Genomic DNA, 15,921 nt, shown 5'->3' with positions numbered 1-15,921 from the left:
TTCCTTTTGTCAATTCACGCATATAAATACATTTAAAACGTGTCAGTTACACGTAACACGTCATTATTCAAAAAATATCTCCTACATATACTTGAGCACGTGCATGAAAGCTAGTTTTCTATATATTGGTGATCGATTTGGGCTCCAAATGCGGCACGGCTCTGCTTTGTTACTTGCACTTTACACACCAAACCAAATAACAAAGAAAAGTATCACACGGCTATTCTCTATTGGCCCCCATCAAAGAAGCAGCAAATAAAGGATAATAGTTAAATACTCACTATTTTTTGTAGTTCCTTTTCTTATTTCGTCTACGTCATCATTTAACGATAAACTTAATAGATTTTTTAATAGTTTTATGAAATTGACATAAAATTGTATTAAATGTATGAGAATAAAATGTTTTGAAGATGTTGTATAAGGTTACAATTACACTCAAATCTGATGGGATCCTCAAATATGTGTTAAAATATCATTAGACAAAATCAAAATGTGCATACTTGCTAATGAGTGCCCATGTATTTTCCAACAATAAATACACTATCTAATATTATAGTAGACCAACTGCCAGTTAGCCCTCATTTTCAATGTTATATCTTCTATTAACTTTGAATAATGCTAGGTAGACCAAATTTTTAGGCTAAAATAAATACGTTAATCAACATTTCAATAATAATTTAGTCATCAACAATCGCATCATATAATTTACATAATTTAATTTTAAAAGTTAATCTCCTTAGCATTACCCATTAACATTTTATCAACAACAAACACTAACTAAGGTCTTACCAGACATGATTTGGCTGGATGTGTTCCCTGAGTCAAGGTAGACTTTATAAATAAACCATTAATTAAACGTTTATAAAGGCTTTTAATCATGAGCCTTAGACCTGGTTTGGTACTGAGGTGATTCTGAAAAAAGCTGATATCAAAAAAAGCTGGGAGCTGTTTTTGTGTTTGGTAAACACTCAGCTTCAGCTTTTTTTCACAGTTTTGGATGAAAAAAAAGCCAAAAACAAGAAGCTGCAAAACCTAGCTTTGAAAAACCGGCTTTTATTCATGATATCATGGCTGCCGGATGCAGCCCTTGCAGCAATCTTCTCTGTCACGATAATTTGCTTTTGTATCACAATTCGTTAATGGGTCCCCCTGTTGAATTTGAATGTCAATATTGTGTGTTATAGTACAGTAATGCCATGTATTATGGAGCAAAGTGTTGCCAGCAACAGGTCTACGGGGATAAGACCACGACAGATACCAACCTAAATTCTGTGCACTTGACTATTTAGCATTAGTTCATTCTGGGTTTCACTATGTAACCGAGACTTTTTTGCACTGAGACATATTTTCACAAAAAATATGGTCAGACGGTCCCTCCCAATTATTATTCTTTTATTTGACAAATTAGTTCTCTCCATTCAAAAACTCGGCTTTAATTTTGAAATATTAAAATATATTTGGAGGGAAATTTTTTGTTATATAAGTATATATTTAAAGAATTCTTGGAAGTACTCTTAAAATGATTAAAATCGTTTTTAGAAAAAAATGTGTTTAGGTTTCAAAAGCTATTGAAGTGCTTACGTAGCATGCAGTTTGAGTGCTTCTCCAATACTCATTTGCATTTTTACTAAGGATTTAGTTCTAAAAACATTTTTACCAAAATTGTTTTCAGTTGTTTTAAAAGTGTTGACTCCCACATCGGCTACAGAGAAAGGAGAAAAGCAATTTAATTAGAATTATCACACTCTAACTAACACCGAGACCTTTTGTGATTAAACCTCACACCTGACGATTTGTGCAGGTGGTAATTACCAAGTTGGGGACAATATCGATGTTGTTGAAAGTGGGCTCTTGGCCTGTTTCTCTAATAATTCTACATGTTATCAGAGCCAGAGAGCGGACTCGTATTGTACTACCACGTGATGGGTGGGTCCCCTTGGGGCCGCGCTATAATGATGGGCCCCTTGGCCCCGTGTATATGGTGAGTCTCCCTTGGCTCCACATGGTTGCCGATGTGTAGACCTCCCACATCGACGATACTAAAAGATAAGTAATAGTTTAAATATCTTAACTTCACTCTAACTAACACCGATATCTTTTATGATAAAACCTCACACCTGACGGATTGTGCAGGTGGTAATTACCAAGTTAGGACAATATCAATGTTGTTGGAAGTGGGCCTTTGGCCCATCTCTCTAATCATTCTACATGGTATCAGAGCTAGGAAGTGACCCCATACTACCATGTGATGGGTGGGTCCACTTGGCCCTGGCCCTGTGTGTAGGGTGAGTCCCTTTAGCTCCACGTGGTTACCGATGTGTGGATCTCCATGTGTAAGGGGGTAAATTACATTTTACCCCCTTTGGTTTGAGATCGATTGCAACCTCATACAACATCTTTAAAACATTTCAATTGTATACATTTACTTATCATTTTATTTCAATTTCATACATCCGTTAGAAAATCTGTTAAGTGATGACGTGGCAAATATGGGATCTACATTTGTGATGACGTAGCTGCCAAATTTGTGCCACGTGGCCAAAAAAATCTATGCATTTAAAAAAATAATTAATTAAAGAATTTATAAATAATAAATAATAAATAAAAAAAAAACCCTAAAACCCATGTCTTCCCCGACCCACCTTCTCCCTCTCCTCCACTTTCTTCACCTCATCTCCCTTCTCCCTCCCCAGAGACCCACTACTTCCTCTTCACCTCCCCGAACCACCTTCTCCCTCTCCTCCACTAGTCACCTCCTCTTCCTTCTCTCTCCCCAGATCAACCTGCACCCAACCTTAATCCCAAAAAAAATTAAAAAACTTAAAAAATTAAAAAATGGACAAAGATCGGCCATTTTTGGGGATGAAGGTGAAGGCTAGACAAAGCCCATCACCTTCTCTTCTCCTCCCGCTGCAACATATTTTACCTTCGGTAACCTGCTCGCACGCTGCCCCCTCCCCATCACCATTGCAGAGCTCTTTCGTTTCCAGTTTTCAATACTGGAAATAATCAATAAACCAAATTAAAAATTTGTAAATGAAAGAAAAATATGTAAAAAGCAAAAGATAGATTTGTAATTGCAGATCTTCAATTACAGCCTTCAACCTACCCCTCCACTTAACATCTTGTACCCTTCCCTATTTCCTTTTGTTCCCTCTGATCTCAATGAGCTCTACCATCAAACGGATATATAGCTGGTCGCGCCATCGCTTACGCCGGAGCCGCCAGAGAGGAGGTTGTGGAATCTAAGGACAAAGAGGGCTCCAGTGGGCGACAGCGGTGGTGCTAAGGAGGTGAGAATCGAGGAGAAGAAGGCAAATTAGTCCTCGTTAAGGCGTGAGCGTAACAATGGCGTGAAGTCGCCAAAGCTGGTGAGAGAGGCTTCGGGTCCGAAGAAGAAGAAGGAGAAGGAAATGCCCTAAGTTCTCATTGACGCTCACCAAAAAAAAGATTGAGGAAGATTTGAAGAAAGGGGCGTTGCAAGCCGAGAGATGGCGTTGGTGAAGGGGAGAGGGTGGTTTGACGTCGACGGGGAACAGCGGTTTGTCTGAGTCGTCTGGGTGGGTCGGGAAAATCGTCAGAGAAGACTATGAACAGTGGCAACAGCCACTGAGTTTAGGGCTGTGCGAGATGGAGAATTTTAGAGAGAGAAAGGAGGGAGAGAGATGAGTTGGGTGATTTTGTTTTGGGGTTATTTTTTCCTTAAAAACTATGCTTTAATTAATTATTTTAGGGTAAATTATTATTTTTTAAATGCATAGAATTTTTTTTTTGCAACGTGTCACAAATTTGGCAGCCACGTCAGCACAAATATAGATTTCATATTTACGACGACATCACTTAACGGTTTACATAATAGATTTTTTAACGGATATATGAAATTGAAATAAAATGATAAGTAAATGTATGAAATTGAAATGTTTTAATGATGTTGTATGAGGTTGCAATCGACCTAAAACCTGAAGGGTTAAAATTTAATTTACCCTAAAATAATAGTCGACATACAAAGAACCCCAACATGATTCTTTCTGGATTCTTTTGGTGAGGATTTTAGGGATCTGTGAATCGTATCTGTTTATCGTACATCGTGCGATCAGTTTTTGTCAAGTATTGTTTGTGTTTTATTTTAAATTAAAATATTTAAAATATTTTTTAACTGCATAATGTATGATAAATAAACATAATTGATAAATCTTTAAAATCCTCACAAAAAAGATAATCCGGATTCCAAAGAATCAATTTCATCACAGAATAAAATATACTATACAATTTTTAGCACATCAATACATTAATCAACAGTTACTGGCAATGATGATATCGAAAATGCATGCTATGCTAGTACAAAATAGATACGTGTCAAATCATGTTCGTACGTTCTACAAGTTCAGATTTCAGAACGACTCTCTCCATCTCATATCTTTTTCTTCCCTTCAACGCAAAGTTCAAAATTTTGTTCTCTTTGGCGGAACATATAGCAGTATCAAATAGACTAATCCTCATTAATCTATAACACCTAATTAATTTGCTAAACCTTCAGAAGTGGGGCGGCAGCCAAGATAGAATTATAATCATGATCAACCTTCACAATCATGCTAAACCTTACTATGATTCATAAAACAATTTATTAAAATCAGTTCTCGATGACTTTTTATAGTCTGCGATCTTCTCATAATCACATCATTATTAAGGATCCCCTCTAGACTCAAATAAATTAAGTTTAAGGATCAAAGGATTCGAACGGTTGAAATTTGATTCAACGGTTATAATTATTATAACTTTTAGAGGGCCCTCCTATTTGTAACCATTTAATCAAATTTCAACGGCCCAGATCCTTTACTCAGGAGGCTCGGTTTATTTGGGTCCAAAGGGGATCCGGTTCCATAAAAATATAGACATATTGTATATAACTAATAAATTATTATATAACATGTATTATCTTAATGAGAAATATAAAAAGATCCTCTTCAAATTTCTATGTCCGGAACTAACGGACCTGAAAATTTGGATCATTCAAGAGAGAGAGATTCGGACCTTTCAAGGGGTTGGTTTTGTGTGGGAAAATCCAGTAGGATGGGCTAATAAGGACTGTAAAATTAAAACTTAGTGATCTGAATTTCCGAGTCCATCGACTCTAGACATAAATTCGAAAAAGATCTCAATTCTGTCAGATGACCATTGTGAGCCCATATTAACTCTACCTCTAAATGACTTGTCTGTTAATGGATGACTAGCTAACGGGTCCACCCGTTTTAACCCTAACTCATTAAGGGTTAAACTCAAACATTTAAATTTTTTTATCCTTTCATGTTATGTTAATGAATAATGTAGGATATTGCCATATCTGGTTAGTGGGCCTGGTCGGTCCCGACATTGGCTTCTTATCATGCCACAAAGGCCAACTGTGCCACGGCCACCAGCAGCAGCTAGCACTTTGAGTATTTGATGCAAATGCATGATGGTGCAGTTTTTTTTCTTTCGGTGCACACTCGAAGGCCAAAAAAAAGCTGCAAAAGTTTGCATGCGAGGACAGCGTATATATCTGCTTTTATTTTTTATTGCATCGCATACACACTCAAATGTTCTCAACACGCGCAATAGTAGCAGTCTTAGAGTGTACCTAGCTCCTTCAGCTGTCTTAGCAAACTTTGAACCGTCACTAGCTTGGAGAGTTCTAGAGTAATGGCCCTGATGGGTAGAGATTTGTCACTAGACTGGGAATACAGCTCAGTACACTAAGGTTATTTCTAATCGAAAGTTGGTTAGAGGGTTCGTTTTAGTCATCTGGTTCTCCAATAAATTAATATTTTAATGAATAGTGCAGAGTCATATTTCTTACCATCTCCAACCGAGGGTCAAAAGGTCATAGGGCTCGTTTTAGCCTAGTCACAAAAAACCTTCTTCAACCGAGAGCCAAACATAATTTATTATTTAAATTTAAAAACTACAACTTATATTTAAAAACTACAACTTAAATTTAAAAACTACAACAATTTAAATTTAATATCTAAAATCATCATTATCTTCATCATCCACTATTGTAGGAGTACAGTAGGAGGTAAACAACTGCCGCCAAGTCAAAATTTCTTCTTTTTTTTCTATCAAAATAGGCCTTACTCATTGGAGTGTAATTCGAAGTGTTCCTTTCCATATTCTTATCATCCATCTATTCTTTTATTTGTTTGGCCCGTTCATCATGCCTACAGTTTCTTTCTTCTGCAACAAAGGCATTTTACTCCACCATTAATCGCAATGAGGCCGCCACTTCCTGTTGAGCGGTGTAATCATCTGTTGCCTTGCCTTTTTCCTTCAACCTTCGAGCCTTGTTTCGTCCCATAACCCTAGGTATAGAACCTTCACCCGAAGACAAATTTTCTACCTTTGTTTGTTGAATGGTAGGAGATCCATATTCATCCATATCTACAGCTGAGGATGTAGTTCCTATCACCGGCGTAGGACCTACTCTATGTTGAGGTGGATCTTCAAATAACACCCACCCTTTACAAATTTCCCAACAACCGTGAAACTGAAAGGGTTTCGAGCTGCCTTCCATATACAATTCTTTCGCTTGTCGTAGCTAGAAAATATAATTACAAAAATTAAAGGAAATTAATTTATGAAATTAAATGTAATATAATTAAATATTTAAAATAAATTGTGAAAACACTTACTTCGTCGTAGCAATTAGTACCGCTTTCATGTCTACTTGCGGCTGCTAACAGTGCTTGATGTCATTTGTTCAAACTTGGCTGAAGATGTTTCTTCCATCTTGATGAACAACTCTCATGGTTTCGGGTATTCGGTGGAGTGGTGCCTTTGTATAACACTAAGTATTTTTTGGACACATGAGTCCAAACACCTTCACTTGTTTGAGAACTCCCCCTCACACTATCTTCTGACACCCATCTATAAGCCTCGCAAAGAGCTTCATCTTCTTTTCGGGTCCAAGCCCTACCTTTCATTGCAGATGAGGCCATTTGAAAATTATTGAAAAAATTGAAGGAAATATTATTGGAAGATGTAAGAAAATATGAGAATTGAAATAGTGAAAAATTTGTGACAAATGGTGTAGGAATGGTTTAAGTATTTATAGGAAAAAATGAGAATTTTTTAGAATTTTTTAAAAATATTTTGGCCAAAATAAAAATAGTAATAAAAAACCAACGGTCACAGACATCAACTAGCTGTTGGGGTTTGAATGGGAGCCGGCCCGAGGCCGGTTGGCCCTTTTTTCCAATGGAACCCACAAGCCCTTTGGTTTGGCTCTCGGTTGGAGATGATTTTCGAGCTATTTTCGACCTTCTGGGCCCTTAGGTTAGAGATGACCTAAGTACTCCAACTAATTATATTATTATATTTAGTATGCTAGGCTGTGTTCCTGACGCACTTAAAAATTTTCTCGTGATGATACGTAGAATGTGGCACATATATACCCAGCAAAGATTTTGTTCCTTCCTTCAGATCATATTGATCTTCATTCTTCTATATATCTTTTGATTTAGTATCTCAATCTCTTCTTTATAAATATTTGTCTACCTCCTTTATTTATCTCACCCCCTTTTCGCTCCTTTTTCTTGTTGCAACTCTCTTTTTCCTTTGTGTTTGTGCATGGCTTGTTTATATTACTTTTTATTATGTAATGTCAAGGTGTCCTAGCTCAGAATGCATATAAAATAATTAGGCAATATGATATGTTATGAGATTTGAGTATAAATACAAAGTAAAACATCTCCAATGTACATGAACTTTAAAATTTAAATATGAGTTCTGAGATAAAGTGAGACCCAAATTTGAGTTTTAAATGAGATTTGAGTTCAAGCTGGCGCTCATGCCAACTAGGAAAATTTTATTCAACCACAAAAATTGAGATTTGAGTTTTGAGTCCAATAAGCTCCAATGCACATAACTAAATTGTCAAAACCAAATATGAGTTTTGAGTCCAGTATTTTCTCCTCCAATGCAAAGACCCAAATTTGGGTCTCACTTTTGCCTCAAAACCCAAACATGAGTTTTAAGTCCCATATGCATTGGAGGTGTTTTGCCTTATGCTCTTATTCTTAATACACACACTCAATTTTACTTATCACACACTCCTTTCAATTTTTAACTGATCAAATAATTTAAAGAAAATCAATGAACAAAAATCAATTATCTATCTATGATTGCCCGGTTTGGATGAAAGCATGAATTCAAACTCAATTAAGTATTAAGATTTAAGAGCCAAACCTAGCTAGCTAACTCGATCAATGATTCGTGTGAAATCAAAGCATTTGTCCGTTAAAAATTAAAAGCAAAAGAAAAGCAGACATTGAACGAACAAACTCCCAAACTTTAACCATATATAAAACAATGAAATCACCGAACCAAAAAGCTTCTTAATTACCACAATAAATCTCAGTGTAACATGGAAGACAAAACAGTGTCATCAGTCCTTAATCCGCAATTGTCCATGTCATGTCGTTCTCGAATATCCAGTGGCAGACTTCAATTTTTCCCGGACTGGACCCCAGTGCCACGAATGCACCATGTCCCGGACTCCACGATGACGTGTCAATGTGACAAATGGCAACACCGTGGTTGATCTTGCTCTTACTCTCCACATCAAGTATATCAGCCTCATAAACCCTAACCCTAGGCACGGAGTGGCAGTAATACAGTAAGTAGGGATACAAACTTTGATGACACGAAACCGATTTGGTTATATTTCCGCCGTTGATTCTACTGACTGCTCCGATCATCACCTTCCGCTTTGATCCGCTCACATTTTCGGTGGTCCGGACCACCACATTGCTGTCGAGGACCGAGACTGCAAAGTCAATCATGTCCTCGACCGATCCCACGCACCGCTTGGTTTCGCCCGGGCTCGGATCCCTCTCACATTCGGCCAGCGCGTTAGTCAGCACGCGCTCCATGGCGGAGTTCTCCGGTGCGTGAAATATCTCCTTAATCTCCGACATCCTCAACGTCGAAAAAGGTAATTTCGACAAAATCCCCCGGGGTAAAAACGACCTTTCCGGCATTCGGTCCCTAATGTCGGGCATCACCATTACATTCCCCTGCCTCAACATTGATTCCCTGAAGAACTTGCCGGGCTCAACCCACTTATTTACAGCACTGCCACTAGACTCCTTTTCAGTCGAATGGGCTCCCACCCTGCTCAAATCGTTATACTCTGCAAAAGTGACGCCGTTTTTGGCATACTCTTTGAAACTCCGACCCAAACCGTACGTTTTGAACCCGACGGTGGTCCGACCCTTCGACCCGGCTCCGTACTCTTTGAATGAGTCGTTTCCAGGGTTGAACGATTTCCCGTAATTCGAGAATCTCACTTTCCCGGAATTCGATTTTCTCGCATACGACTGAAACGTATCGTCGCCGACATTCGCCCAGCTCCGGTAATTGGAGAACCCATCGAGCCCAGCATTCCCGCCGGCGCCGTAGCTCTTGAAATTGTTATGTGGGTTATTACCGGATTGCCCATACCCTGTAAACGAATCGTTTTGGCCGTTCCCGGACTCTCCGTAACCCGTGAAACCCGACCCTATTATGTTCGAACCTTCGGCGTACCTGGTGAACTGGTTCGGGTTAGAATTGCCGGATTTTCCGTAGCTGGCGAAAGATTCAGAGCCCGAGTTGGTGTCGTGGCCGTACCCGGTGAAGGAGAGACGGTGGCCGTTGGTGTTCGAGTCGTAGGATGTGAATCCGAGCCTAGGGACGTTGACTCGGTCGTCGTAGCTGGTGAACTCGCCCGAACCACCGCCCGAGTCGGCGCCGTAGCTGGTGAAGTTGGAGTTTGCGACGTTGGCATCGTGGGCGTAGGACGTGAACTTCTCCGAGTGCGAATGGGAGCCCTTGCTGTACTTCTTGAACGAGTCTCGGGGCGAGTTCAACTCTTCTGAGTAGTTCTTGAACGAGTCGACTCCACCGAGTTGGGAGGAGCCGTAGTTGGCAAAGTTCTTGTCGGCGTAGACGGCGAAGTTTGCGTTTTTGGGGTGGCGGCTGGCGATGTCTTGTTGGTGGATTTCGGCGGAGGAGTCGAAGGAGCAGCAGAGGTTGGCTAGGGAGCAGAAGGAGGTGAAGTGGGAGGAGAGTGAGTTTTGAGCGGCGAGTTTGGTGAGAATCGTTGAGTTGACTGGGTCGAGTTTGGACGCTTTGGCGAAGAGGAAGGCGGGTTTTGGGAGGTTGTTGGAAATGTGGGTGTCCCAATAGCGGTTGAGTGAGGCTTTGGGAGTGAAAGGGTTGTTTGTAGTTTCATTGCTTGTGCTCGCTACTGAGACCTGCATGCACATGCAAAAATGAAGTTAATTAGGGTTTGGAAGATGTATGTATGTGTGTATATAAATTTGCATGAACATGCATTATAAATTATAAGTGAAATATGAATTTTGTTGTTTGCAATATTTTTCTTACCTGGAAAAGTGAGAATAATAAGAAGAAGAACAAGAGGAAGATTTTCATGTTGTGGAGGGAAGAGAGAGAGAGAGAGAGAGAGAGAGAGAGAGAGAGGAGTGAGAAATAGGGTTTTTCAGTGAATATATATAGCTGAAGAGGTACTACAGTGGCTTGCTTTTTCTGAGTGCTATATGCTTTGCTTTGGGCAAACTTTTGCTTTATTACAAAAGCACTTATGCATATAGAACTGGACACATATCCAGCAATGTATAAGTCTGCACTCTGCAGATAAAAGTGCAGATAAAGAAACGGTAGATGTGACATTACTAATTTGAAATTTTGAATATGCATATTATATGGAAAAGTACAGAGCACATATGAAGTAGAAGTGTTGGTTTTTCTTTTGGGAACAGTTCTCAAATATCACTCGGGGAGTGATTCCCAATTTCTCATTTTTCGTACTCACTTTTTTTATTTTTGTCTATTGCTTTATTAATGTTAGAAAAATAAAATTGAATGAAAAAAGAGAAGGAAAACTCAAGAGGAAGAGGGGAGGAGAAACCGCTCATTGTTCTTGTTCATATTTTTCGTAATAATAACTAGTCTCTTGTGGGACTTGATCTGAGTCTTTGCCAGTTTTCAATTCACAATCACTTCTTTTTTGTTCTGACCCAAAAAAAAAAAAAAGGGTCACCTCCCTGCTCATCCCTCATTTTCATCATTCTCCAAAAACGCTTTCTCTAAATTTCCACCTCAAAGTTGAAGGGCTTCATTATGATTTGCCTTTGTGATTTTGGCCAACCTTGTTTGATGATGACTCTTAGCTGCTATTAGCAGAGGACGCACTTATATGACACAGGTATATCGTCACGTAACATTTCATGCAAAATAAAACACATATTGGATAAAAGTTAACAACTTACACATGTCTTTATTTCATTAGCATGGGACGCCATAATGGTGTACCTGTGCCATGTAATTAATTGTTCTTCTATTAGTGACTCTTATCTACTATTATGCGTAGCCGAATCATTGGAGATTGATCTTCTTCATATCCTTCATTATTCAACAAGTTCTTCTTGCCTAGATCCAGTGTTTAAAATATCAACAAAATTGTCGATATTTTCGTCGAAATATCTGAAAGTCAAGGATCGTTATATGGAAATTGAAAATTGGGTGAAATGCAAATTTCACCCTATATCAGCGAGATATAGCAATGAATATCGATGATATTTACCGATTCAATATACAAAATTTTGCCTGAACCTATTGCAGATTCTAAACTTTTAAATTTTTTCTCTAATTTCATCTAAATCTGAACAAATTGACATACTCATTACAAATTTCCAGAATTTTCGTTAAAGACAACAGATTCGATATATCCATTAATAATTCTAAAAATTTGCATATCACTATTTCAACCTATATTGCTATTTTAAACACTGCCTTAGATCCGGTGGAATCTATGGTGGTGTACTTTTGATTCATGGTGGTAGTTATAGGTTTTTTTTTTTGAAGAACGTGGTAGTTATAGTTTAGGGCTATGATTCAATTTAGTGTTTTGGTTGTTTTGGGCTGTGTTGATTTGAATATGAGTTGTGCTAAATTTTGGTGTAGTGAATTTTTTAGTTGCTTGTGCTGGTGTTGTACGCATTAGTTTAGTCTTTTGAGGTTAAATTTTGCAGTCATGTTAAAATATTTGTCTTGTGTATGACTTTGATGTGCTTTTCGAGCTTTATTAATCAAAATATTAGAAAGAAAAAAAAATGAAAGAGCGCTAAGTGAAAAAAGAGACGACGACAGTCACTTTTTATATCACCACCAGTATAACAACAACATATTGATTACTTTATTTGAGACTATTTGCCATCAATAAAATAAGACACTATTAACAACTTTTGAGTTGAAATCGATAAGACTATTTTTCATTCAAATAGTAATATTTGAAGATTACGTAGTGTTATTTACATATTTTTTTTTATTTTTAAAATGTTATTGTTAATTTTATTTATTTATTGTTTTAATTCATTTGATCGAACTATTAAAAAATAAAAAAAAAATGTAAGAAATAAAAATAGATGTACGAATATCATCATCCTATCTGAAAACACTCTCCTTTTCCTGTTTTCCTAAATTGAAGAGTGAAACCTGGAAAAAGGTGTGGCCTAGTTCATAGAGTTTTAGGAAAGCAAGAGCATATATATTTAATCTTGTGCATGTGGACAGGAGCAACTGGCTCGTTTCAGATAACCATGTCATTGTAGAAAGATTTTTCAGTGTGATCGAAACACAAAGTGATACATCATGTGTCACTATACAATTAGTGAAATATGTGTTTTAAAAATTTAATAATTTAAAAAATAAAAATTCCTACCACTCATAAAAAATACATGATTGACCACTTATATTCCGGTCACAATAAAAATTTTCTCATCATTGGGTCTTCACGCTCGACAGATCTCAGTTATGGAAAACAGGAGTGAGATTTATATAACCATATTCAAAGGGAGAGGGACTCAAACATCGAAAGGATAGCTGCAGCCTGGAGCTAGCTGAACTAGATAATGTTAAGTATGGGTTTGGTAAAATCCCAGAGCTTCGAGTTTATAATACTACCAAGGCAAAGATGCTTCATATTTTTGGCCTCTGTAGCCCACTAATTTTTTGCAGCGTGCATTTCAGTTCCTAGTCCCAGCTATCTAGGAACTCATTTGCTGGCAGTATGTATATATAAAACATCAATAGCCAACAAATATATCTAGTTAATTAGAAGCCGCAGCTACAATTTCTTATTATTTTTCTTGTTGGATTAAGAGGCCAGTACTTTGTTTTTTGTTATAAACAAAGGGGTTATTCACTTGGCAATTTCTATGAGATCATTTCTAAAAAGTTGTAAGCAACAAGTAGCCACTTTTTTAGTACATTCAATCTGTGTTTTTATAACCAACCAAGGAAGGTTTTCTTTTATTACAGACTTGAAGTTAACAGAAGATTTGGCGTAAAATTGTGCGCAATGGCATTTTAGAATTCATATACACTTCACTTAGTGAGATAAAGCTTGGTTGTTGTTGTTGTCGAGTTTGATGGGAAAATGTTGACTAGATGCACTTTGTTTGCTAGGAGTTCAAATCTTCTGCACTTATTTTGTGTGTAGTCTCTCTTTGGCTTCTATCATTAGATGGAAATATGTTGACTAGATGCACTTGGTTTGCTGGCGGTGCTCATTCATGTGGTGGTGGTTTTTAGGTTTTAATTAGGGTGTTTTAAGTTATTTACGCTGATAAGAGATTAAACTTGATTATTGTCATGTAGGTTTTATAATTGTTAATGTAATTTTTGTTTATGTTAATTTTGCCCTTGTGAATTTGTTGTTTTTATTTGCCATCGTCTTGTACACATGTTTAGTGTACTTTCACAAGTTAGTTAATAAAATTTGTATATTTTGATTAAAAGACTCTAAATTTGAACAAGTGGAAACGGATGTCACAGATTAACATGACACGAACCTTTAGATTAACGGGTCCAAACGTTATCAATAAGACTTGATAAACCCTGACTTGTACACCAAAGAGTTCATGCAATTTCGTATTAACGACTTATGTACAATATCTCATAGATCTACATGTTCGAGGGAGACAAAGGCAGTAGGGGGCTGAGCTGGAGACTTGGATGTTTAGGACCTGGGTTTTCCGGGCTTGGTGCTGACAAAATATTGGGCTTGGATGTAAACTACATGTCGTTCCAGATCCAATTGGTCGCGTATATTGGCTTGGATTTGGTTGGACGAAGTGAAAACTGTGAGAAATAAAGCAAAGGGAGTAAATTTTTATTGTGATGGAAAAAAATGGTACACCACGTGTTTTATATAAGTGATGACAAATTTTATTTTTTAATTTATTAATTTTTTAACATATATATTCCATTATTTATATAGTAATAAGTGGTATACCATTCTGATTCCGATCATATTGAAAAATCTCTCGGAACAGAATTGGCTGTTAATTTGGTTGAGACTCACTCCGGTCCGCCCCCAATATACCCGCCAAAAATGCTAGCAACATCTTCCTCCATTAACCCCCGCCCTCCTCCTACTCCTCAAAATCCATCATCAACAACTCAAAACCCATCAAATGATTCCACCCATCAGCCGCTGCAGCCTCCTCGCCGCCCTCACCGTATCCATCGCCGCAACCCCTTTTGCACACAATTTTCTCAGCCCCATGTCAGCACAAGAAGCAGCCTTTGCTCGCGGCCTCTTCCAGATGCCCCCAGTTCGGCTCACCAGCCAGTAATTCAGCAACCCATGTTTTGTTTGTACTTGAATTGCTGTTTGGTTTCTGAGAAAATTCAAAAAGTTGATGGAAAACAAGTACTGTGGATTGTATTGCTATTTGTTTCTAGAAAGCTGAAAACTTTGACCCCATTTTAGCCTTACTAGTGATGCATCGTACATGATGCTAAGGGTAGTGATTTTCATGCTTCCGTTTTCTCTTTTTGCACTCGTTCATTTGTTTCTCTTTTTATTTATTAAATAATTAAGGCTTGAAAATAAAGAGAAAGCACATGAGAAGCAATAGGGTGTGCGAAAAACATATCCCGTGATGCTAATATATAGCCATGGTACCATTGAGTTATTGTTCGTTGATTGCTTTTTACTCTTGTTTTTTTGTGTGTATGAAACCGGAAGGTATTTTCTGGTGAGGGCATGGGAGTTTGAGCATGAGAGCATAGGAGTAATCAACAAGAACCCGGTTGCAAAAACTTCTGTGGATAACGGGTTGTCGGAGAAGGGGAAGAAGCAGGCAGTGAGGTCGGCTTTCGATTTGAATGAAATGGGGGCTTGTGACAAGAACCGTTGAATATGGCCTTCTATCACTCAGAGAGCTTACCCGGCTGCAGAGATCATCGCTATTCGCTAATGGGGTCCGTCGAAGGTGTGCAAGTTAGTATTAAGAACTGCGAAATCTAGTGCTTCATGTGGCAGTACTAAATTTACTTGAATGCTGTATAAAACGGCTTTTTGGCAACCAAAAGTGCTTATGAACATGTTTGGTAGAATAAAACAAAAGGGCTTTGTGAGGTGCTACTTCAGAAAACACTTGGGATTTTTAATAAAATTTTCGACTAGTTGTTAATTCTAGTAAAAGCGCTTATGCCAGTTGCATTGTTTCCTTTTCTTATTGAGCTATCAGGATGAGGCCTTCCCAATCAAACTCATTCTCTCTAAGCATTTTAACCTGAATTAGTACCATGATTGTCGAAATTTCGAAGCCAATTCAGAGTTATACAGCCATTTTCGAAACCTGCTAATTAAGTATACCTTCGTAAATCTTTAAGTCATCAGGATTTGTTTTCTTTTCAACCAAGTAGCAAAGTATGATCATTTCTTCTGCTAATGCACATCCGGTATATGAATCAGATACTCTTTCTCCACACGAAAGCGTCTCAGACGTGTTCGTTCGGGTGATACAACTCATATCCATACTCAAAACTTAGTACTCTGAATACACTCTGATCATTGTCTCACCCCAC

At 37.9% G+C, this 15,921-nt stretch overlaps 1 protein-coding gene across 1 annotated transcript; it reads right to left on the bottom strand.

Annotated features, from left to right (window-relative positions):
• Nucleotides 1-8,275: 8,275 nt before the first annotated feature.
• On the bottom strand, nt 8,276-10,280 carry LOC137710181 (polygalacturonase 1 beta-like protein 3). Its single transcript, XM_068449129.1, has one exon. It carries the CDS (start codon nt 10,278-10,280, stop codon nt 8,430-8,432), a length of 1,851 nt encoding a protein of 616 aa, XP_068305230.1. The 3' UTR covers nt 8,276-8,429.
• Nucleotides 10,281-15,921: the final 5,641 nt, after the last annotated feature.

This window comes from Pyrus communis, chromosome 12 (genome assembly GCF_963583255.1).
Source record: "Pyrus communis chromosome 12, drPyrComm1.1, whole genome shotgun sequence".
NCBI classification, from domain to species: domain Eukaryota; kingdom Viridiplantae; phylum Streptophyta; class Magnoliopsida; order Rosales; family Rosaceae; genus Pyrus; species Pyrus communis.
This window is presented reverse-complemented; position numbering and strand designations above follow the sequence as displayed.

Coding starts and splice junctions, on each gene's coding strand:
- LOC137710181 (XM_068449129.1), bottom strand. CDS start 10,280: ATGCAGGTCTCAGTAGCGAGCACAAGCAATGAAACTACAAACAACCCT.